The sequence below is a fragment of the Hyperoodon ampullatus genome (assembly GCF_949752795.1).
Source record: "Hyperoodon ampullatus genome assembly, chromosome: 10".
Classification (NCBI taxonomy): domain Eukaryota; kingdom Metazoa; phylum Chordata; class Mammalia; order Artiodactyla; family Ziphiidae; genus Hyperoodon; species Hyperoodon ampullatus.
Genome location: NC_136923.1, coordinates 44,853,974 through 44,879,562, shown reverse-complemented (window position 1 = coordinate 44,879,562; position 25,589 = coordinate 44,853,974). Strand labels below are relative to the sequence as shown.

At 44.2% G+C, this 25,589-nt stretch overlaps 1 protein-coding gene across 1 annotated transcript in view; it reads right to left on the bottom strand.

Annotated features, from left to right (window-relative positions):
- Positions 1-25,589, bottom strand: part of MYRIP (myosin VIIA and Rab interacting protein) — a gene marked incomplete at both ends in the record, with an annotated part of 178,689 nt that overhangs the window by 49,256 nt on the left and 103,844 nt on the right. The window contains 5 exons of the mRNA XM_079713826.1: positions 7,556-8,184; positions 14,822-14,954; positions 21,572-21,715; positions 22,760-22,840; positions 23,069-23,166. Of these exons, the coding sequence (XP_079569952.1) occupies positions 7,556-8,184; positions 14,822-14,954; positions 21,572-21,715; positions 22,760-22,840; positions 23,069-23,166 (1,085 nt within the window). The remainder of the gene's footprint in view (positions 1-7,555; positions 8,185-14,821; positions 14,955-21,571; positions 21,716-22,759; positions 22,841-23,068; positions 23,167-25,589) is intronic.

Below are 25,589 nucleotides of genomic sequence, written 5' to 3'. Positions count from 1 at the left end.
GTATATCTCTCCATCTGTTCGTATTATCTTTAATTTCTTTCATCAGTGTCTTATAGTTTTCTGCATACAGGTCTTTTGTCTCCGTAGGTAGGTTTATTCCTAGGTATTTTATTCTTTTTGTTGCAACGGTAAATGGGAGTGTTTCCTTAATTTCTCTTTCAGATTTTTCATCATTAGTATACAGGAATGCAAGAGACTTCTGTGCATTAATTTTGTATTCTGCAACTTTACCAAATTCATTGATTAGCTCTAGTAGTTTTCTGGTGGCATCTTTAGGATTCTCTATGTATAGTATCATGTCATCTGCGAACAGTGGCAGTTTTACTTCTTCTTTTACAATTTGTATTCCTTTTATTTCTTTTTCTTCTCTGCTTGCCATGGCTAGGACTTCCAAAACTATGTTGAATAGTAGTGGTGAGAGTGGACATCCCTTTCTTGTTCCTGATCTTAAAGGAAATGCTTTCAGTTTTTCACCATTGAGAATGATGTTTTCTGTGGGTTTGTCGTATATGGCCCTTATTATGTTGAGGTAGTTTCCCTCTGTGCCTACATTCTGGAGAGTTTTTATCATAAATGGGTGTTGAATTTTGTCAAAAGCTTTTTCTGAATCTATTGAGATGATCATATGGTTTTTATTCTTCAGTTTGTTAATATGGTGTATCACATTGATTGATTTGCATATATTGAAGAATCCTTGCATCCCTGGGATAAATCCCACTTGATCATGGTGTATGATCCTTTTAATGTGTTGTTGGATTCTGTAGTATTTTGTTGAGGATTTTTGCATCCATATTCATCAGTGATATTGGTCTATAATTTTCTTTTTTTATAGTATCTTTGTCTGGTTTGTGTATCAGGGTGATGGTGGCCTCATAGAATGAGTTTGGGAGTTTTCCTTCCTCTGCAATTTTTTGGAAGAGTTTGAGAAGGATGGGTATTAGCTCTTCTGTAAATGTTTGATAGAATTCACCTGTGAAGCCATCTGGTCCTGGACTTTTGTTTGTTGGAAGATTTTTTTTTTCCGTTTTAAATTTATTTGTTTATTTTTGGCTGTTTTGGGTCTTCATTTCTATGCGAGGGCTTTCTCTAGTTGCGGCAAGCGGGGGCCACTCTTCATCACGATGCATGGGCCTCTCACTATCGTGGCCTCTCTTGTTGCGGAGTACAGGCTCCAGACACACAGGCTCAGTAGTTTTGACTCATGGGCCTAGTTGCGTGGCATGTGGGATCTTCCCAAACCAGGGCTAGAGCCCGTGTTCCCTGCATTGGCAGGCAGATTCTCAACCACTGTGCCACCAGGGAAGCCCTGGAAGATTTTAAATCACAGTTTCAATTTCATTACTTGTGATTGGTCTGTTCATATTTGCTCTTTCTTCCTGGTTCAGTCTTGGAAGCTTATACATTTCTAAGAATTTGTCCGTATCTTCCCGGTTGTCTATTATATTGGCATAGAGTTGCTTGTGGTAGTCTCTTACGATGCTTTGTATTTCTGCGGTGTCCTTTGTAACTTCTCCTTTTTCATTTCTAATTTTATGGATTTGAGTCCTCTCCCTCTTTTTCTTGATGAGTCTGGCTAATGGTTTATCAATTTTGTTTATCTTCTCAAAGAACCAGCTTTTAGTTTTATTGATCTTTGCTATTGTTTTCTTTGTTTCTATTTCATTTATTTCTGCTCTGATCTTTATGATTTCTTTCCTTCTACTAACTTTGGGTTTTGTTTGTTCTTCTTTCTCTAGTTCCTTTTGGTGTAAGGTTAGATTGTTTATTTGAGATTTTTCTTGTTTCTTGTGTAGGCTTGTATTGCTATAAACTTCCCTCTTAGAAGTGCTTTTGCTGCATCCCATACGTTTTGGATCATCGTGTTTTCACTGTAATTTGTCTGTAGGTATTTTTTTATTTCCTCTTTGAGTTCTTCAGTGGTCTCTTGGTTATTTAGTAACGTATTGTTTAGCCTCCATGTGTTTGTGTTTTTTATGTTTCTTTCCCTGTAATTGATTTCTAATTTCATAGTTTTGTGGTCCGAAAAGATGCTTGATATGATTTCAATTTTCTTAAATTTACTGAGGCTTGATTTGTGACCCAAGGTGTGATCTATCCTGGAGAATGTCCTGTGCGCACTTGAGAAGAAAGTGTAATCTGCTGTTTTTGGATGGAACGTCCTATAAATATCAATTAAATCTGTCTGCTCTATTGTGTCATTTAAAGCTTCTGTTTATTTATTTTCATTTTGGATGATCTGTCCATTGGTGTAAGTGAGGTGTTAAAGTCCGCCACTATTATTGTGTTACTGTCAATTTCCTATTTTATAGCTGTTAGCATTTGCCTTATGTATTGAGGTGCTCCTATGTTGGGTGCATATATATTTATAATTGTTATATCTTCTTCTTGGATTGATCTCTTGATAATTATGTAGAGTCCTTCCTTGTCTCATGTAGCATTCTTTATTTTGAAGTCTATTTTATCTGATATGAGTATTGCTACTCCAGCTTTCTTTTGATTTCCACTTGCATGGAATATCTTTTTCCATCCCCTCACTTTCAGTCTGAATGTGTCCCTAGGTCTGAAGTGGGTCTCTTGTAGACAGCATATATATGGGTCTTGTTTTTGTATCCATTCAGCAAGCCTGTGTCTTTTGGGTGGAGTAGTTAATCCATTCATGTTTAAGGTAATTATCGATATGTATGTTCCCATGACTATTTTCTTAATTGTTTTGGGTTTGTTTTTGTAGGTCCATTTCTTCTCTTGTGTTTCTCACTTAGAGAAGTTCCTTTAGCATTTGTTGTAGAGCTGGTTTGGTGGTGCTGAATTCTCTTAGCTTTTGCTTGTCTGTAACGGTTTTGATTTCTCTGTCGAATCTAAATGAGATCCTTGCCGGGTAGAATAATCTTGGTTGTAGGTTCTTCCCTTTCATCACTTTAAGTATATCATGGCACTCCCTTCTGGCTTGTAGAGTTTCTTCTGAGAAATCAGCTGTTAACCTTATGGGAGTTCCCTTGTATGTTATTTGTCATTTTTCCCTTGCTGCTTTTAATAATTTTTCTTTGTCTTTAATTTTTGTCAATTTGATTACTATGTGTCTTGGTGTATTTCTCCATGGGTTTATCCTGTATGGGACTCTCTGCGCTTCCTGGACTTGGGTGGCTATTTCCTTTCCCATGTTAGGGAAATTTTCGAGTATAATCTCTTCAAATATTTTCTCTGGTCCCTTCTCTCTCTCTTCTGCTTCTGGGACCCCTATAATGCGAATGTTGTTGCATTTAATGTTGTCCCAGAGGTCTCTTAGGCTGTCTTCATTTCTTTTCATTCTTTTTTCTTTATTCTGTTCTGCAGCAGTGAATTCCCACATTCTGTCTTCCAGGTCACTTATCCGTTCTTCTGCCTCAGCTATTCTGCTATTGATTCCTTGTAATGTAGTTTTCATTTCAGTTATTTCATCAGTATTTTTCATCTCTGTTTGTTTGTTCTTTAATTCTTCTAGGTCTTTGTTAAACATTTCTTGCATCTTGTTGATCTTTGCCTCCGTTCTTTTTCCAAGGTCCTGGATCATCTTCACTATCATTATTCTGAATTCTTTTTCTGGAAGGTTTCCTATCTCCACTTCATTTAGGTTTTTTTCTGGGGTTTTATCTTGTTCCTTCATCTGGTACATAGGTCTCTGCCTTTTCATCTTGTCTATCTTTCTGTGAATGTTGTTTTTGTTCCACAGGCTGCAGGATTGTAGTTCTTCTTGCTTCTCTAGGAGCAGCATCTTTTAAGGAATGGGTTTATGATTCTAATATGGCTTCCGTGATTTAGAAAACTGCTCATAGCAGATATAGGATGAATTATTTAATAATGATTTGATGACAGATATTTAATTTGAAAAAAAAGAAGGTTAGATCTTACCTCATATCGTCCCCCAAAGTAAAGTACAGATAGATAAAGAGCTAAATGTAAAATACAAGACTACAAATATTAGGGAAAAATAGGAGAATATTCTAATAACCTTGGAGAGTTAAAACCTTCTCAAACAAGGTACAAAATTTAAAGGAAATGAAGAAAATAATTGATAAATTATTAGCAACAAAAATTTTTGCATGTAATGTATACGTAAATAAAGTTAAGGTGAAAGTGATAGACAACGGGAGAGTATCTTCAGTGTGTAACCATCAAAGAACTAACATCTACAGTATAATTAGAAAATAAAACTAATTCCTAAAAATCAAGGAGAAAAAGACAATTGGTCTGACGAAGTAATAGAAGAAACATATAAATGTGTCTTTCACAGAAGGAAAAATGCGAATAGCTGTAAATATAGGAAAAAATGCTCAATCTTAGTAGTAACTATGTTAACTAAAAAGAAATATATTTTTTTCTCACATAAAGTTGGCAACAGTTTAACAGACTGACAACACTGAGTATTGTTGACAATATGAGAAAATGTGCTCTACAGTGCATGGCTATGTAGACTGCTGTGAAGTTTTGGGAGTTTAATTTGGCAAGTGCTCATTAAAATTAAAGATCCATCTATGCCTCAACTCAGAAATTCTACTCCTGTACTTGTATAAAGAGCTTTGCACAATAATATTTTCTGCAGTATTGTTTATAACATCAAGCATTGAAAAAGACTTGAATATCCATCATTATGGGAACTATTGATTGTGGATTCCTCCCCACCTTGGAACAGTGAAGAACCAAGGAGGTTGGGCGCGATATTTGGAGCAACACTGATAAAGTTCTCTTATCATTAGCATTGCTTAGAATTGTCCGTGCCTGGTGCAAGGTGATAATTAAAAAGACTGACTTTGATTGGATTTATTATTGTTTTAAAATTCTCATCAGACAATGCACCCTTACTGCTTGCACCCTGGACGGCTTGCTCCCACTCCCACACTCCCTGCTGAAGACCGCCACGATGCAATCTTTTGCAGGTACTGTGCAGAGGTCTGTGTGCTCTGACTTTTCCATCACATACTGTTAGGAGAAAGAGGTGGAAGAATATGGGGAGTAGGATGCCGATTTTGCTAAAACACAGATGCATTTACAGAACTATATTTCTAAATGTGCTATACATGTGTGGTACACAAATACAAATGTAGTCATTTGGGGAGAGATGGCAGGGGTTTAGGGTTGTGCTCAAAGGAGACTATATCGGTATGTTTTAATAATTTTTATATTCACTTATTTATGTAACATATAAGTATGCAAATAGTATATATATACACTTTTTTTGGGGGGGGTGGGGTGTCGAGAACTGCCCTAGTAAACTAAATAGAAGGGAGGACGAGGAGGGCCAGGGTTTTGAAGTCCCCAGAAGTGCAACGCCATCGCCACCTAGTGGTAGGGAAAGGACACTGCCGAGGAGGCAGACAGCAGACTTTCTGGATCGTTTCTGCTGGCCCTTGCCTTCTCCCTGTTGACGCCTTGCAAGGATTAACAGCAGAAGACAATTTACAAGCCACCTCAGAATAAATAGGAAGCTTCAGGCACCTAGTTATGGTGGATAGGTGGCATTTTATACCTGCCAGTGAATCATGCAGACAACTCTCAAGAATATCCCTTGAAGCGTCACCCAGAGTCCCTGGAAAACAGTCTCCACTTGAGCTAGGTGATAATGATTCACAGTTGAACAGAATTTTGTATTTCTCTTTTATGATCACAACAATCTCACATGGCAGATTTTTAATGATCTTATTTTACAGAGGAGAAAATGAGAGCTTGGACCAAAATTCTAGGCAACATATTAGCAGGTCAGGCAGCACTGATGCTAAATTCTGTGACCTGAGGACCTCTGAGTACACGACTGTCTTTTTATTTTAATTTTTTTTTTTTCATGACTGTCTTAATGAGAGCCCCAGGATCAGGGATCTGGCTGACAATTCATAGAAGGTCACTGTAGCAGAGGCTGGTGATGTCCCAGGCTGTATCCCCCAGACCTACATGAGTTGCCTGCAGCCACAGGGGACGATCTGTGGCTCACTGATAGTTTCCCAGCTCAGACCCGGCTCTCTCTCTTCTTTTCCATCTGAGGGATTTCTCAGGCACCGTCCATGCAAACCTGGCTGTGTATGGAGTTTATGCCCACCCTGGGTGGGACCTCTCTCTACCAGTGGGAGTTGGGAGACTAGGTAACTCTTCCCCATCTTCTAGTAGGAGAATTCTGAGCTGTGATCCACATGACTTCTCAGCGGGTCCCTGGTGGGATGGAGCCCCAGTTGCCTATATTGTATCTTCATTGGCTTTTCTCATTTTCCTGTTTCATTCTTGGGTTTCCTGGGATCGCCTCTCTCATAAACCTACATCCAAATCCTAAACTCCAGACCTGTTTTTGGTGGAACCCAAACTAAGAATGCAAGGCACGGTAGCTGGGTACTATGGGAGATGCAATGACATTCAGAAAGTGGGTGTGGTTTCTCTAGGAGCCTAAAAAGTCAAGTTGATAGTAATGCAAGTAGCTCTGATGATGTGCCTACAGAAAGCAGAGGCAACATAACTAGATCTTCCATAAGGGTCACAGTTTCAAATAGTGCAATCCATTGCTTTTAGGCATTTAAACTTTCCAGGCTACATGTGTCCTTTTTGAGTTTAGAAAATACTGCTATGGGAAGGCCAGAGTCGGCATCACAAAGTTCAATATTCAGTTCATGGTGATCACAACCAGGAAGAGGTGAGGGCGAGGACACAGCATGATCACAGGCATAGAGCTGGGCATGAGCAGGGTTTATTCACAGAATATAAAATTAATCTGGTTGGGGGTCCATGAACTACCTGAAATTGTAAGCAAAGTGTGTGTGTGTGTGTGTGTGTTTGTATGTACAGGTCCATTTTTCTAGGGAGAGATTCTATAGCTTTAATCAGATTCTCTAAGGTGGTTCATGAGGTAAACCGTGAGGGAGGCGGCACTGAGGCTTCCAAGGAGGCTTGTGACGGGGACTAAAAGTCACAGAATGTTAGTAAACTGGGCCCTGAATTATCACATTGAAACAATACTGACTGTGCCCTTGTGCTGTGTTCTAGGACAGCTCTTTATAAAGTTATCTTATTCACTCATCACAACCATTCTTTGAAGTGGGTTCTAATATTATCCCCATTTGACAGATGAGGAAACTGAGACCTAAAAAGATGCCTTGTCCAAGGTCACACAGCTGGATTTGAACTCGAGCAGGCTGACTCTAAACCCCATAGCCTTAACCCCACACCAGTGGCCATCAGACTTTAATGCACAGAAGAAGCACCAAGAGAGCTTGTTATAACAGAGATGCCTGGGCACCATCCCCAGAATTTCTGATTCAGCAGCTCTGGGGCAGGGCCTGAGGATCTGCATTTCTAACAAGTTTCCAGGTGCTGCTGTGGCTGCTGGTCTGGGGGCCACACTTTGCAAACCCACTTTGAACTCTAAGCTTTCATCTCCAGAGAGGAGGGCATGGAGCCTCCAAGAGTTGTGACTGAGCAGCAAAACCAAGATGAGAATCCGGTTCTATGGATTCTGAACCCGGGACTCTCCACACCACTCCTGCTTGGAGGAGGGCACAGCCTACTGAAAAATTGTGTGCTTGCACGCACCCAGCTTTATTACCTGATGTGTGTCCAGCTCCGGGGGATGGCCGCTGGGGGAAGATAATTCCTTGCTTGGCTCCTCCGAGCCCACCCGGGCCCTTCTCCACCTCCTGGCCCTCCGATCTGCAGGGTGGGGGGCCTCCTCAGGCTCGCTGCTGTCTGAGGTCTCCCTGCTGGCTGCCTGGGGGTTGAAGTTCACGTCTAGCTCTCCCTGTAGGCGCATCTTCTCGGCTGAGGGATTCCTGGGGGTCTTCCTCTGCAACCAGGTCAGCCCGGCCCGGTGCCCAGCTTCCCGGGAAGAGCCTGCCGAGGAGGTTTCTGAGTCAGAGCACATGGCCTCGGGGTTGGGGGAGAGCCCAGAGTAGGCGGAGGGGCCTTGGTTTGAGCCCTGGGCTTGCATGGGCTGAGGCTGGGGGTTCCTGGGCAGGCTCTGGGGCTGTGGGCACAGCGTGCTCAAGGCCTCCTTCCAGTCAAAGTCCTCCTCGCTGTCAGAGCCCATCTCATCGTAGGCGGACGCCACGCTGGAGGCCGCCTCCAGGGCCTGAAATGTGCCACTCTTAGGTTTGGCCAGCAGGCGGGTTGGGGGCAGAGCCCTATCCTTCAGGGCCATCCAGTTCCCATCAGGGCTCTGCAAAACTGGGGCCACATCTGCAGGCAGGAGGGAGAGAGAAATCAGAGAGGGGCTGTTACCGCCTTAGAACAAGGGGCCCTGCAAAGACCTCCCCTGTGCCCCTCTTCCTAGAGCACTTTCTGGTCTCCCTGCCCATATGTGGCCTCCTCCTTCCCTGAGTTGCTGTGACAGACTGGTTCATTCCATGATCCAACTTGGGTTCTGGCTGATCACGCACAGGGCTGGGCCCTCCTCCCCGATGACAAGGGCCCTGCGGCAGGGTCTGGGTCCCAGTCATCTCTTTGGCCTGCACTGTCCCAAAGCCAGCTCGTGCAGAGGAAAGAGCAGAGGCTGGGAAGTCAGGGGGCCAGGGCAGAGAGCACGCTCAGCCACTTAGCTGCAGTGTGAGTCTCCGAGCTTGGGTCTCTGGTTGGTGAAAAGGGCACAGCTAATACTTCTCTGGGCTGCTGAGAGGATGAAATGAGGTGAAGCTCATAAAGTGTATTACACATACCTGCTCAGAGCAAAAGATGGATTCTTAACAGCTCTTTCCCCCTTGCCTATAAATGAGGCCACTGTAGGGCAGGGCAAAGAACAAGAACTTTGAATTCAGGCAGAGCCAGGGCTGAGCCCCAGTCCTGGCCATTACTAGCAGGTGACCTTGGTCAGAGAGCATCTCTGAGCCTGTCGGTGGGGACAGTGTGACCCTCCCGGGCTGTCAGAGGGTTTTTATGAGACAACATATGTGAAGCATCCATCACAGTGCCTACTACAATGAGGGCCCCCAACTATTTTTATCCTCCATCTATTGAATTGAATTATACCATTATTATTTAACACCTGACTGAATCAGCACCTGTGTACTCCTTGTACATGCGTATAGAAGACAGATATGTTTATACCCTACGTCTGTACCCTATAGTTCCTCTTCAGTACTACAACAACACTGTTTCCACTGACTGTGTGAACATTCAAAAGAGGCTAACCAGGGTATTATTACCTTGGACATGTTATGGGCTCTACCTGTGATAATAGTAGGTCTTCTGGGAAAAAGGGCTCTATTTTGTTGGCGTCTTCCCCAGTGCCATGCCCCAAGATCGACAGTCAGGTACTGCAGAAGGCAGTGACTAAAGGGCCCATCAGGGTTTCTCCAGAAATGCTCAGGCTCTCTCTCAGATGCAGCTAGTAATGGCCAGTGAGCAGCAATCTTGCTTTTCCTAAGGCTTTCTCTGGTTACCAGAGTCTGTGCTGGCTGCCCTGAGGCAGGATGGAATCACCACCTCCTGGGAGCAGCCCTGACCAATGACTGGGGAGCTAGGGGATAAGTACCCCAACTCCCTTGCCCATTGGAACTCTTAGAGTTCCCCAGTGGGGCAAGTTCGTCACCCATTGTTGTACCCTGCTTCATAACAAGTCATTTGTTGCCTATTTTCCCTTCCCTGTATCATATCCCTACTCTCTGCCCTGTGGTTCCAGGTTCACCTCCAAATAAACTATAGGCCCTCAGATCTTTTTTTTTTTTAATGGCCTTTATTATGTTGAGGTAGGTTCCCTCTATGCCCACTTTCTGGGGAGTTTTTTTTTTTATCATAAATGGGTGTTGAATTTTGCCAAAAGCTTTTTCTGCATCTATTGAGATGATCATATGGTTTTTATTCTTCTGTTAATATGGTGTATCACATTGATTTGCATATATTGAAGAATACTTGCATCCCTGGGATAAATCCCACTTGATCATGGTGTATGATCCTTTTAATGTGTTGTTGGATTCTGATTGCTAGTATTTTGTTGAGGATTTTTGCTTCTATATTCATCGGTGATATTGGTCTTCAATTTTCTTTTTTTGTAGTATCTTTGTCTGGTTTTGGTATCAGGGTGATGGTGGCCTCATAGAATGAGCTTGGGAGTTTTCCTTCCTCTGCAATTTCTTGGAAGAGTTTGAGAAGGATGGGTGTTAGCTCTTTTCTAAACGTTTGATAGAATTCACCTGTGAAGCCATCTGGTCCTGGACTTTTGTTTGTTGGAAGATTTTAAATCAGTTTCAAGCTCATTTCTTGTGATTGGTCTGTTCATATTTTCTATTTCTTCCTGGTTCAGTCTTGGAAGTTTATACCTTTCTAAGAATTTGTCCATTTCTTCCAGGTTGTCCATTTTATTGACATAGAGTTGCTTGTGGTAGTCTCTTAGGATGCTTTGTATTTCTGAGGTGTCTGTTGTAACTTCTCCTTTTTCATTTCTAATTTTATTGATTTGAGTCCTCTCCCTCTTTTTCTTGATAGTCTGGCTAATGGTTTGTCAATTTTGTTTATCTTCTCAAAGAACCAGCTTTTAGTTTTATTGATCTTTGCTATTGTTTTCTTTGTTTCTATTTCATTTATTTCTGCTCTGATCTTTATGATTTCTTTCCTTCTACTAACTTTGGGTTTTGTTTGTTCTTCTTTCTCTAGTTCCTTTTGGTGTAAGGTTAGATTGTTTATTTGAAATTTTTCTTGTTTCTTGTGTAGGCTTGTATTGCTATAAACTTCCCTCTTAGAACTGCTTTTGCTGAATCCCATAGGTTTTGGATCGTCATGTTTTCATTGTAATTTGTCTCTAGGTATTTTTTTTATTTCATCTTTGATTTCTTCAGTGATCTCTTGGTTATTTAATAACATATTGTTTAGCCTCCATGTGTTTGTGTTGTTTACGTTTTTTTTCCCTGTAATTGATTTCTAATCTCACAGCGTTGTGGTCAGAAAAGATGCTTGATATGATTTCAGTTTTTCTTAAATTTACTGAGGCTTGATTTGTGACCCAAGATGTGATCTATCCTAGAGAATGTTCCATGTGCACTCGAGAAGAAAGTGTAACCTGCTGTTTTTGGATGGAATGTCCTATAAATATCAATTAAATCCATCTGGTCTATTGTGTCATTTAAAGCTTGTGTTTCCTTATTAATTTTCATTTTGGATGATCTGTCCATTGGTGTAAGTGAGGTGTTAAAGTCCGCCACTATTATTGTGTTACTGTCGATTTCCTCTTTTATAGCTGTTAGCAGTTGCCTTATGTATTGAGGTGCTCCTATGTTGGGTGCATATATATTTATGATATATCTTCTTCTTGGATTGATCTCTTGACCATTATGTAGTGTCCTTCCTTGTCTCATGTAACATTCTTTATTTTGAAGTCTATTTTATCTGATATGCATATTGCTACTCCAGCTTTCTTTTGATTTCCATTTGCATGGAATATCTTTTTCCATCCCCTCACTTTCAGTCTGAATGTGTCCCTAGGTCTGAAGTGGGTCTCTTGTAGACAACATATATATGGGTCTTGTTTTTGTATCCATTCAGTGAGCCTGTGTCTTTTGGTTGGAGCACTTAATCCTTTCACATTTAAGGTAATTATCGATATGTATGTTCCTATTACCATTTTCTTAATTGCTGTGGATTTGTTTTTGTAGGTCTTTTTCTTCTCTTGTGTTTCCCACTTAGAGAAGCTCCTTTAGCATTTGTTGTACAGCTGGTTTGGTGGTGCTGAATTCTCTTAGCTTTTGCTTGTCTGTAAAGCTTTTGATTTCTCCGTCAAATCTGAATGAGATCCTTGCCGGCTAGAGTAATCTTGGTTGTAGGTTCTTCCCTTTCATCACTTTAAATATATCATGGCACTCCCTTCTGGCTTGTAGAGTTTCTGCTGAGAAATCAGCTGTTAACCTTATGGGAGTTCCCTTGTACGTTATTTGTCATTTTTCCCTTGTCACTTTCAATAATTTTTCTTTGTCTTTAATTTTTGTCAATTTGACTACTATGTGTCTTGGCGTGTTTCTCCTTGGGTTTATCCTGTATGGGACTCTCTGCGCTTCCTGGACTTGGGTGGCTATTTCCTTTCCCATGTTAGGGAAGTTTTCAACTATAATCTCTTCAAGTATTTTCTCAAGTCCTTTCACTCTCTCTTCTCCTTCTGGGACCCCTAAAATGTGAATGTTGTTGCGTTTAATGTTGTCCCAGAGGTCTCTTAGGCTGTCTTCATTGCTTTTCATTCTTTTTTCTTTATTCTGTTCTGCAGCAGTGAATTCCACAGTTCTGTCTTCCAGGTCACCTATCCGTTTTTCTGCCTCAGTTATTCTGCTATTGATTCCTTCTAGTGTAGTTTTCATTTCAGTCATTGTATTGTTCATCTCTGTTTGTTTGTTCTTTAATTCTTCTAGGTCTTTGTTAAACATTTCTTGCATCTTGTTGATCTTTGCCTCCATTCTTTTTCCGAGGTCCTGGATCATCTTCACTATCATTATTCTGAATTCTTTCTCTGGAAGGTTGCCTATCTCCACTTCATTTAGCTGTTTTTTAGGGTTTTATCTTGTTCCTTCATCTGGTACATAGCCCTCTGCCTTTTCATCTTGTCTATCTTTCTGTGAATATGGTTTTTGTTCCACAGGCTGCAGGATTGTACTTCTTCTTGCTTCTGCTGTCTCTCGGATCTTTGTATTAGGGTCCATTTCTGGGGTAAGCCAAACAGACACCCACATGATGCAAATGTGCAGACTTGCCCCATCAGTGGAGCATTCACTCTCAGGGGAAAGGTGTATCCTTGGGGTGTTACAATTAGTCGCTAAGTCTGCCCTCAGGACCATCTTTGGGGCTCTGAATCTGATGCTTCTTCTCAGTGGCACACCCTTGGCCTTCTCTCTTTGAGGAGCTGGCTACTCTGTTCTCTGAGCTTTGCCAAAAAGCTTTCTTTTTTTTTTTTTAACACTTAAACTATATCTTATTTTTGTGGTTGTCTCTCCTGCCCCCCATCCCCCACCCCTGACCATGAGCTCCTTGAGGGCAGGGCCACCTCTTCTTCACTGCTGGACCCCCAGCCCCTGGGGGTTCTGCAACCCATCCTGGGCTGGTAAAGACCACTCGCTTGTGAGCACAGGCACCCACAGGCTGCAGGGGAAGATGGGGCACTTGATGTGTGGCTCTACATGAGTCCAGCTGTCTGCAGCCTCTCCTGGGGCCATGGGAGGAAGCCAAAGAGAGAAGGCCCTAGTGATGCCACTCTGTGCCTGCCTCCAGGGTTGGCTGTGTTGTAGATGTGGTCCTGGGCCCTCCTCCAACACCCACTACATGGTGGGCTGGGGTCTGCCCATTACCAGCTCCTCTCTTCTTCTGCCTTTTATAATTCCAGATTGCATGTTGCTCTGGGAAAGCTAGAAGCTGGCCAGTTTTTATCTCAGCAAAAGCAGGGATGGCTCCATAAATGCCCAACCCCATGAAAACCTTGGTTATCAAGCTGCATTGTGGGAAATTCTCAGAGCTCTGCCTGGGCTCCAGTACCATATTCCCTTTGTGCCCTGGGACACCCTCTGGGACCCTGCTCTCCTCCATCCTCTTCTTTCTCCAAATTCTCACTCTTTCATGATTGTGCAGACAAGTCACAGTTAGAAACTCAAGACCAGGAACTGTCCCCTGATCTTTATTTCCCAGCAATGAGCACATGTTGTGTATATGGCAGATGCTCAGTCAAGGTTTATGAAGTGAAAATGTGTTTGGGGGGGTCATGCATTACTTGCTGTAAGCACTGTCAAGACTGAAGACTGAAGGTGGGTTTACTCAGCCCACAGTGTCCCCTACAGCTGACCTCAACCATGGACCAACAGGCTCCAGAGCCAACCCTTCCCCTGAGGCATAAACAGAACTGCTGAAAATAGCCCAGTTGACGTTACCCTTCTAAGATGACCTCTGCCTCTGCCCCTCCTCTGTTCTACATTTGTGCTCTGCTGAGACTGAGAGGCGCCCCCAGGGAATAACCTGCTTCCTGCTAAACAGATCAGACATCTTTCAAGACTTCTGGGGTTGGCCTGGACATTTTAGCATGTCAAGGACCGAGCAGTCCTCAGAAAAACCAGCAGTTTTCCATACAAGTGCTTTTATATTTTTTATTTTAAATCTTCATCCTGAGAGATGCATGGATTTTTGAGCCAAGTATGAAATCATTTTTCTGTGTGTGATGTTGTTGAACTAAGTTTTTTGTCTCTATGCAACTGATAAATTACACATGGGTGCCTTAGTTTAGAGAAATTTATGCACAAAATCATGTTTTGAAAACCAAGATCCTTTGCAAATTTTTTTGGAATGCTCATAATAGTAGGAACGGTTTTGTGAAATGGAGTGTCTTTTAGAAGTGCTTATAATACCCCCTAAATTTGTTAGTTTCTAAGTCTGAACTTTGAAATGCTCTTTCTTTGTTGTTATTTGTTTACTTTTATGGTGTGGAGACACTTATTGCCATGAGTAGTTGAAAAACCCTGCAAATGTTTGAGGACCACATTAGCTGTGGTATCTTGGATACTGAAATGAATGCCTGCTAGGTTGGATTGGTGTTCCTGGCCTACATATAATAAGACACCTTCTCCTAGTCCACATAGAACACGTAGCTAAAGGGGGGCTGTGTAGCCAAGTGATCTGAACACACTTGCCCATTCTCTCACGGGTCTCAGAAGGAAAACTGCCCATGTGGGAAACATGTCCACATTATATATTGTGTGCTGTGTGAGAGACCTCATGACTTGGTGGCCCAGCTGTCCCAAATGGGCACACCCCCACTCAGACTGATAGTAGGAAGGGCTGAGCAACCACACGACAGCCGAGAAGCCTCCCAACAGCATTTTTGAAACCCATAGACCAAGCACATGCTGCTCAGAACAGTTACTTGTCTCATCCGGCCTGTCCACGCTCTTCCAGCTGGGCAATGCCTCCTCCTCCCTTGGCTGCCTCGATGCAACCTCCAGTGAAGAGGTCCTCAGGACATCTTCTCTGCTGAGTGAGAACGCAGACTGTGACCGCTGTGGAAAGAAAAGAGGGGAAGGGGTGACCTTGTAAGGCACAGTCCCCAGGAGGAGTGCCTTCAGATCCGCAGGCGTCCCACTGCACGGAGAAGACGCAGCTGATGGTAATGGCTTTTCTCGTGTTGAGGTTTAGAAGTTGCAGATCAGTGCATCATGCCACATAATGGCACAAATGGTTCCTGTTTATTCCATTGCAAGCACGCAGGCCTGCCAGAAAGCATCAGAGATGTGGTGGAATCCTACAGAGCAGGTTCTCACATGGCTCCTGTTTCCCCAGCCATTCTCTCGGCCAAGATTTCTTAGGGCCAACTGTATGTGATGAAAATGAGAGCATCTTCCCTTCAAAGACCTCCAAACCTGAGCATTTCAGCAGTGTAAGTAGAAAGTTATAGCGCAATCTAAGTGCTGCAATAGACAAGTGAACCAAGGATGATCAGTCCACAAGCCCAGAGCCTTTGCAACACATTCCCATTTAGTTAAAAAAAGGAAAATAAACTCTAACCTAAGGGCAAGTGGTAGAAAAGGGATTTCAAATGACTGACAAGAAACATGTTTGAGCCGTATCATTTCTATATGTTACAAATGTTATTCTGAGAATCTGAAGCTCAAATGTTCTGTGTAGGGAATTTCATCAAACTGAAAGAGACCAATTTTTTCCATTGTCATTTAATGAAAGAATTCCCTTCTATTGGTGATTTACTTTGATCTTTTTATATGGGTGAAACAGGAACGAAAGCGTCTCTGAGATAGGAAGCAAAGTACCCATCTCTGACCTAGGCCCCAGGCAGTTTGGCACCACCAGCTGGCCAACCTCAACAACAACAGCCCTGCTGCCTGACTCATCTTGGTAACTTTCTTCCTCTCCCGCCACAGGTCCTGAGAGTAGGAGACAAGAGGGGAGCATGTTTGGAGAGCTGTGGGCAGGGCCCCCGGGCAGCTGAGGCTGGACTCAGGACTCAGCTGTATCTGGGCTCCAAGACCACCTCTGCTACAACACCTTGGCTGAGTGACTCAATTTGTTGAGAAGCAGAAACCTAATCTTGCTCTGCACACAGTAATTGCATAAGTGTGAGCTTTAAAAAGGTGTTTGAGAATAACAAAGGAGTATAGCAAACACTGGATCCAGGATATATAGGTGAGAAAATTGAGCATCATGACCAGGGTTTTGGGAGAGGACAATGCACTCTGTAGCCTTGCCCTGAAGGATGGTTAACGAGTCTGAGAAAAGACTCAGAGAGGGCTGAGGATCGAGCCCCAGCATCACCATCATCGCAGGCTAGGCCAGGGCCCAGCAGCCCGCAGACATAGGGCGTCTGGCACACTTTGTTGGAGAGGGTGGTACAGCCAGTTCTGGTCCAGAAAGAGTCATTGGAAACCTCTTCTATTTCCCCTCACAAGACCTTGAGGCCGATCCAGGAGGAAGATGGGTTTGCATAACAAATACGGAATGCTTTAAGCTGTGTACCAAGGGTCACAAACTGCTTCCCACCCCTTTGATTACAGAAGAGAGTATGACAGGTCTCCAGACCTGCTGTTCGATGCAGCGGTCACAGGTTAATGCAGCCCAGGAGTGGAGGAGCTCTCCCCCTCTTATCGATTAGATGAGATTCAGTGTGCATTCAGTTCAAACAGGCCACGGTCTGTGGAAAACCCCCTTCCTCAAGCTGGGCTGAGGGTCTTGGCTCCTTCTATTCTTGCTGTGTTATACGACACTCTATTGCAACATCTATTTTTTTGCCTGGTGCAAGCAACTGAGGGAGGTTAATGGACTGCTAATGGTGACATCTTCAGCCCCTGGCACAGTAACTGGTACGGAACTGGAAATCAATGAATGTTTACTGTGGAGTGAATGTGATTTGGGGTGGGCTACAGGATAGGTTTTCACAAGTGCCTGATTATGATAATGATGATGGTCTTACTAACTTCTTGGATGAGACTGGGGATCAAGAGAAACAAAGAAGAAGCCCACTGTCATCCTCACTTATGTCATGGAGGGCAAGGTCTTACTTGGAGGAGAGAAAAGCTAACACGCACGTCAAGTGGCTCTCAGTTGGGTACCAGTTCCATCATTCCGAGGGCACAGCAAGAACTGACCCTGTCTCTAGCGCCCTGAACAGCTCTGATACTTCACAACAGCCAAGGTTTTCTTGGGGTTGGGTATTCAGGGAGCCATCTATAATTTTGTGAAATCCTTGACAAATGATGGGCAGCTATCACAGAGGCAGAGATTAAGGGTGACAGTCTGTTGGCAAGTCAAGTTATTAAAAATGGAGAAAAAATCCTTCCATGGCAAACCCCCATATATTCAGGGGAACATACCCTTGACATGCCTCCCACCTTGGACTGGCAAGAAGACCCCCCTTCTGTGTGATCGCACGGCTCTTCCTGTCTCTCCTACAGTCCTATTCCAACATATCGACTCCTCCACAGACTGTGAGCTCCTTGAAGACAGGGATGGTCTTTTGGGTGTGACCCTCGGTCCCATGTTTGTGACTGAATTTGTAGGATGTAAGACACAGGTGTGGCCCTAAGGAGCTGATGGCCTATTGCCAGGTGCAGTATTACTGCAGCCTCACCTGAGCAGTTTTCTATACCCTGGTCTTTATTTTTCTATCTTCAAACTTCTCACTGTAAATCGCTGAATACATGTTTCAAAGAGAGGAAATGATAGTATTTCATTTTGCAGTGGCTCAAACAATATTTTATTTCTGTATGTGTGTGTCTGTAGGAGGTGGCTGGGCTCCATTTCTATAGGACAGAAATGCTCCCTCACCTACAAAAGCCAAGATCAAAAACTGAAAAGTCTTTCTGTGGTCCCAGCAGGGAAGATGGGATCTATGTTTTTCATGAGTTGAGGATGCCAGGCTTTTGTAATCTATTTCAGGCAAGCCATTGTTTCACACTAGGAAAAACAGCTATACCCTGACAATCACAAAGAGCTGACTCCAGTGCATCTCAGGACACTGCTGGCCTGCTGTCTCCAGCCAGGGTGGAAAAGCCCCAGACCCAAGACCCAGTTTTGCCACAAACTCATTGCAGTAAACGTATTGCCCAGAAGATGGCGCAACCATGACACTTTTACTTGCCAGTTGGTTCAACCTCTGTGGCTCTCGGGAAGTGATGGGATTACTTGATTAATTTATTTGCCTTGTTTCCCTGGCTGGGCCCTCTATGCCCACCCTTTCGTTCCCACCCACAGCTTTTGTTTTTCTTCCTCTTACCCACCCTAGGGTCCATGGAAGAAACAGGGCTGGTGATGTCAGGTCAGGCAGGCCTGAGTTACAGTGTCTGCATGTCTATGCTGGGGGCCTGGGCATGGAGGGTGGAGTCCATGGGTTCAGGAGTGTTAGCATGCCAGCAGGGCCTTGCAAAGATTGACTGAGAAGTTCAAACAGGCCCCGCCTCTTAACTCTTTGGGCATGAATGGGTAGTGTGTTGGGTAGAGTGTCCATGCTAGCTCCTCTTGCTATGTGGGATCTTGGGAGGATCTGTTCTAAGCTTCAGTTTCCTCACAGAAAGGAATCAGTGCCATGTCTAGCACACAGAATGCACTCAGTAAATATCAGTCAAAATAATAGCATTTATTAAGCTCTGCCACTGAGCCAGGGCAAGACCTCCATTCCCTCACTCAGTCCAATTGGGTGCACATGAGTGAGTTGCGGCAGCCTGGAATAACTTGCCCGAGCACAAGGTTGGTGCAGGGCAGATGCAGGGCTTGACCTTGGGTCTGTCTGGCTCCGAGGTGATGCTCTTCCATGCCCGCTTGCTACTGTGCCTGACACCCTTTGCTGAAAGCCTGGGGACAAGGCACTCCTGGCTAACATGCTCCAACCAGCAGGACCTGCCATCCAAACCAGCTGGTTCTGAAGCTTTAGGCAAAACTTGCCGTGTGATCATCAGTTACCTTTGTTAAAGCTTCCTCTGCAGCCGCTGGTCCCCCGTGTGGGCAGCAGCATCCTGTTCTCCCTGTATTTCTTGGAATGGTATATTGTTGCTATGACTGCAATGATTATCATCATCACCACCAGGGCAGGCTCCCTGGGGCACCGATCATGGCTTCAAAATAAGTCTTTGCTCTCAAGGAGCCCACATCATAAAACAGGGAGAGAATGTTTTTAGTATCAAGGGTTTATGGGCAAAGGGATCGATAACAGTGTTCCTATGAATAACAACTGAGACATAGCTTTGCTTTGTATTTTTAGGGTCGGGCACAGTCATTAAATTCAATCCAATAATTATAACAATAATGAAAAATACTTTAGGTCTGTACTATAGTCATTTAAAGGAGTGAGCAAATGTGAGGGAGGAAAATGACAAAAGCACAAAGGGAAAAGGCTGAGGAAAATAGGGAAGGATAGAGAAGAGACAGAGTCAGACAGAGACGCACCTTAGTCCCCGGGCATAGCATATGCCCAGCCTCTGCTGTCCTCATTATTATCAATAGGATCACCGTATTAATACAGAAGACGACTTTTTATATACACGCGCACAAAGAGATAGGCACTAAATGAATTATAACCCCTGCCCTGGTGCCTTTCAGGATATTGCATCTTAAGGCTTTGAAAGCTAGATTGCACTGACCCCCCTACTGGCAGAGAACCACACAATAAAGGAGGAAATTAAAAAGAGGACAATCACACTGAACTTTCTTTCAAGAGAGTAGATGAGAAATCCTGTCAGCATGGGGATGGATTAAGTTTGGGTTTTGCAGTTAAGCCCAAGGAGGGAGGCCTGCAGCGTTATGGGATTCTGCACAGTTACCCCTGGAGCCAGGGTATTCGTGTCCTTGGAGAACTAAGGATAAAAGAGGAAGCACTGCCAGGAGACCACTGGTTTAGGGCCATCCAGGGTCTGTAGGTCAGGGTGCCCTCCTGAAGATATCACAAAGAGGCCATCCTTAAGCCTGCAGCCTGCCGGCATCCCTTGCCAGCTTTGGGTCAATGTACTGATGCCCAGCTCTGCCCCAGACCCTGTGAGTCAGTGCCCCTGGAGTGGGGCTCAGGCAGATGAGGAAGATGAGCGTCTGAGGCGAGAACAGCTCGTGGAAAGGTGGGAAAACCACCTTCCTCGAAGTCCCCAAGAACCGAGGCTTGGCCTGCTGGTTCACGTCCAGGCTCTGGCCAGCCTCCAGAAGCATTTCTGCTTTTATGCCCTCTGCTTCTCGCTCCGTCTTTATCTAGCTCCCTAGACCAAAGCTGCGTAAGAAAACTTTTCAGGGAGGCTGGAAATGTTCTGTATCTGCACTGCCCAATAAAGTAGCCACCAGTCCCAGGGGCTGTTGAGGACTTGAAATGTGGCCAGTGTGACTGAAGAACTGGATTTTAAATTTAACTTTAATTAAATTGTCACTTGTGTCTTGTGGTCACCATATTGGACAGTGCAGACGTAGAACCTCTGGGATGAAAGAGACCTTAGGGATCGAGTCCATTGATCTCACGTTTTAGTGGAGGAAGCTAGATCAAAAGCTTTGGAACAGGAAAAAGGTATTCAACTCCCGACCCCACTGATCACTAGCTGTGGGAGCTTAGGCAAGTTATGCTAAAACTATAGTTTCTTTACCTATAAAATGGGCCCAATAATACCTGTCCCCACCTTTTGGTGGAGAGTAAAAGAAATAACATGCGATGGTGCTTTTCCCATGGCTTCCTTTCCAGTTTTTTTTTTAATTGAAGTATAGTTGATTTACAATATTGTATTAGTTTCAGTTGTACAGCAAAGTCACTTACATATATGTAGTTTTTCAGATTGTTTCCATTATAGGTTATTATAAGATATTGAATATAGTTCCCTGTGCTTCACTTAGTATGATAATCTCTAGGTCCATCCACATTGCTGCAGATGGCATTATTTCATTCTTTTTTATTCTGCCTTTCCAATTTTAAATTGCACCTGTGTGTTGCCCTGTCCCTTGCCCTGTGCTATGACTGTGGGCACCTGCAGCTGATAGAACACCAGCCCTGCTGGCCAATCCTGCTCTTTCTTGCTGAATTTCCACACCCAGGGTCCAGCCTCTATCCCATTCTCCACACATCCTTGCCGGGGCTGCTTAAACACATACCAAAGGATTTTACGGGCTTAGTGACTCTACCGCAGACGTGGCAGGCCCAGACCCTTGGGGCACAGGAAGGACACTGTGCTTTGTGGTTGGGGATGACGAACAAAAAGGTCTACTCACACCCCGACTTCCTGCCCACGTCCAGATGTGACCTCAGAAGGCAGTGGCAATTCTCTCGTTGTCATTTCTCAGTTTCAGTAAAGCAAGTGCTCAAGTTGTAAGAACACACCTGGCCTTCAGAAAGCCATTTTTTCCATGGGACTCAGTACAACTCTTTTCAGGATTAATTTTAAAAAGGCTATTGACATTGTTATTTTTCCTAGATTGGTCTCTGTGTAAAAAACCACCTCCATGTGTGTAAGAGCACAGGCCTCCTGGCCCCCACGCAGTGCTCTCTGCATCTCTCCCTGTCCTTCAGGAACCTCAGGCTGTCTGGTGGGCACATGTGCTAACTATAGATGTTAAGCATGGTGTCCCCATTTCGGTGGGGATAACGGCTCTGACCTGCACACATGCAGGGCACCTGTAGGGGGTGGGCGGACATGGCGTGGGGACTCACCCAGAAGGTGGTGGAGGTGCGGTGGCCTCCCGGGGAGGCTGTGGTCCTCTTGTCAGCTGCCTTCGCACTGCAGCTCTGGGGCTGTGGCCACTCCGGCTCCTCTTCCACGTGCTGCTCACTTTTGCTCTTCTGTTTTCTTATGATCTGGGGAGGAGGCAGGTGACAAAGGGGACACATTATTGGAGAGGGCTCCAGTGCTATGTGGGGTAACTGGGACCATCTCTGGGAAATTCTTAGTCATGTAAGAGCTTAGTTTCCGGGTCTTCCCTGGCAATCCAGTGGTTAAGACTTTGCCTTCCGGTGCAGGGGGTGCAGGTTCAATCCCTGGTTGGGGAGCTAAGATCCCACATGCCTCGCGGCCAAAAATCCAAAACATAAAACAGAAGCAATGTTGTAACAAATTCAAAAAAGACTTAAAAAAAAAAGGTCCAAATCAAAAAAAAAAATCTTAAAAAAAAAAAGTTTCGTTTCAACAGAATACCATCTGATTTCAGGTCTGTCTTATGATAAAACAGCACAACTAAAGCCTTGAACATTCTACATCACTTTACAGTTTACAAGTAGTCCTTTTACAATGCTGACAACTTCTATTTATTAAGTGCCTACTGTGTGCCAGTCTCTGTACTTGGCACCATATATATGCTTTACCTCATTTAATTCTCAAAATACTTCTAAGAGCTACGTACTATAACTCTCCCCATTTTACAGATGATGAATGAGGCTCAGAGGTTATCAGTTAAGGACACACAGCTCATAAATAGTGGAAGTGGATCTCAAACCCAGAGTCTCTGGCCGTACATCCTGACTTTAGGAAGTGTCTGAAAGCCCTAAGGAGGGGGCATATATCAAGCATCATGAGGGAAGGCTTCAGCTTGTTTGCACCGCTTGCTAGGTTGGGCATGGCCACTTGGATTTAATGAGTCCATTTGTACGAAGGTCTCTGGGCTGGGTTCCTGGCTCCTCACCCACCAGCTTAATCCCTAAAGGCAACCACGTTCACACTGCTTAGTTTTTGCCATGCAATTCAACCCCTCTGCATTAGCCCCAGAGTACAATGGAGAAAGTGAGAACAGAAGAAATGGTGCCCAAGACAACAAAGGCGCTTATGGCGGCTCTTCTGCTCACCAAAGGCCCTGGTCCAGGCCAGGGTGGTAAATTGCAGCCATCTGGATGCTAGGGCCCACCTACCTTCTGCAGGATGGTTGTGGCCAGTTCCTCAGTCAGCTCCTCCCTGTGGTCCCGCAGGTAACTGGCCTCATTCTGCTTGTCCTGCAGAGGGAGGAAGAGAATGTCGTGAGCTGTGGGTGTGTTTGGGAGACTTGGCAATCGCTTTCTCAGGAGTCCTGACCACAAATGCAGGGGGAGGATAGGCTCTAGTAAAGGATGGCTATCATGATGGTTTGCCCACAGCCTGCACTTTCTCTTGGCAGCCAGGACTCCACCCACACCTCCTCCCAGACAGACGTTGTGACGGTGGGTGGGGTGGGGGGGGCATACCAGGCTATCCCCATAGGCTTCTGCTTTGGAGATTGCTTCTTCTATGGCCTCTTCAGCCACCCGTAGGGCGACAGCCAATGTGTCCATCATGCTATGTCCTAGACAGGAAACAGAACATAGACCGCTTTCTGGAAGGCAAGGACACGCTCCAAAACATACAAAGTGGCTTAAAGATGACTGGACAAAAGGACTTAATATAAGGAAATAACGGTTCTTCATCTACTTTCTCAGATAAAGATTATGTTTTATTTTGTGCACGTAATGTATCATTATAATGATAGGAAGGAAAATTGTGAAATCTTCTGAGGGCTGTGCTCATGGTTTAATGCAAACACAAAATCCATGGAAGAATTTTTTAGACTCTAAACCCATACTATCGATAACATTGGCCGATCTTGCCGAGCTCAACCACGTGCTGGGCTGCAGACTGAGTGTCTCATACATGATCACCGTGGATCCTTCCAACAACTCATTGAGTAGGCACCGTTTTATAGATGAGAGAACTGAAGCACGGAGAGGTCAAATAATTCACCCAATGTTGCGCAGTGAGACAGAGAGCTGAGATTTGAATTCAGGGCTCTCTGTCTCCAAATCCCGTGATTTTAACCACAAAAGTGAGATAAACACAAGCCAACATGATTTTTAAAAATAATGCTATCATATATTTAGTGAACATATTTTTTGCATATGGTGACAAACGGAAGTTTTCCCAAGTCAAAGGACTTCTGCAGGTGACAAAATTCTTTTTGAAGTCAAATACTTGGAAGAGTTTTGCTTCCTGGAGGTACTAGATTTTTTGCTTCTTGCTTGAAAGTGAGAATTTCTATCATTCCTCTCAGTTCATCCCAGAAGCCCGACTCACATCAGGCACAGGAACAGAGGTCTGCAGGTGCTGCTTGCCTATGTCTCCTTTTCCCCAATTTCAACCTCCTGTTTCCATTTATAATCTCCTAGTCATGCATTATTTAACACATGCATATCTCCTGAAAGCTGCCTCAGATTCTTTGTAGAATGAGACAAGGTGTAAATATATCAATTCATTAATTAATCAATCCTTTAATTAAAATACTTAATTCAAGCTTCTTAGGCTCCTAAAGACACACATGTGGACAGAAAGTGGCATTTGGCAAACATAACAAAATCTCCCAAACCAACCCAATTAAAGTCAAAACCATCTAGCCAGGCAGCTGACGAGGACATCACAGGCTGGCTGTGACAGTCCTGACAGAGACACACGGGGGCAACCCAGCTCAGGGCTTGGCACCCTCAGGTGGCTGAGTGAACACATAATTTCCCCAGTGTTTCTATAAGAAGAGTCTATAAAATTTAAGTTGTCGCCACATTCAGTGCTCCCTGGAGACAGACACTGTATCTCCCATCTCTCTTCTTCAAGATACCAATCAATGTATTCTTCATAGAAGTGGCGCCCCACAAATTCTTGTTGATTCAAAGTGCACCAAGACCTCCCCAGCACTAGGGTCTCTGAGGGTCCCAGTGATGCCTTGACAGATGCGAGCTGAGCCCATGCTCTCGTGTGCCTTCCGAGCTATTGGGTGATCAGGTGCATAGCTAACTGCTAAGAGGCGTGCTGGAGATCCTATGACGGGGATAGTCACCAGCTTCCACAGAGCCCTGGAGAGGAAGAGCCTAGAGCCATCAAAAAGGGTGGAGGCCATGTCTGTGGTTTTGGCATGAGGTGGAGTGGAGCACCAAGATGTTTGGGCTGAAAGTGAAGGCTTGAGAGGGTGTTTCAGAGATAAAAACTGGTGGGGTGTGGAGGGATGATAAGAAGGCAGAGGCAGAGTGACCGAAGTTCAGAGGACCAGTCAGGTGGGGGGGACTGTTAGTTTTATGTGTCAACTTGGTGAAGCTATAGCACCCAGCTGTTTAATCAAACACTAACCCAGGTGTTGCTATGAAGGTGTTTTGTAGGTGTGGTCCACATTATGGTTACAATAGTTGACTTTAAGTAAAGGAGATTACCCTTGAAAATGTGAGTAGGTCTCATCCAATCAGTTGAAAGGCCTTAAGAGCAAAAACAGAGGTTTCCCAGAGAAGAAATTCAGCCTCAAGACTTAAGCATCAACTCCTACTAGAGTTTCTAGTCAGCTGACCTATTCTGTGGGCTTGCCAGGCCCTGCAGTTGTGTGAGCCGAGTCCTTGAAACAAACCTCTTTGTGTGTGTGTGTGTGTTATGTGTACATACCCTATTGGTTCTGTTACTCTGGAGAACCCTGGCTGATATAGATGGTGACTGAAATTAATATTAATACAGGATCGTTGAGGGCAGGGAGGTGCTCAGGCCATAGACCTTGGAACAGAAAGAAAAGGATGGGATTGCACATAGAACCCATAGGAACTTGGGTGACTGGGTGGAAGCGGGGAGGGGGATTGAGGAAAAGGTAAGTCTTGCTGGTGGACTTGTGGCTGAGGAGCTTGACTGGGATATGCTGAAGTTAAGATCCCTGGAGGGGCTGCAGGTCTTGGTGACCAAGCATCAGAACACTGAGTCTAGAACTCT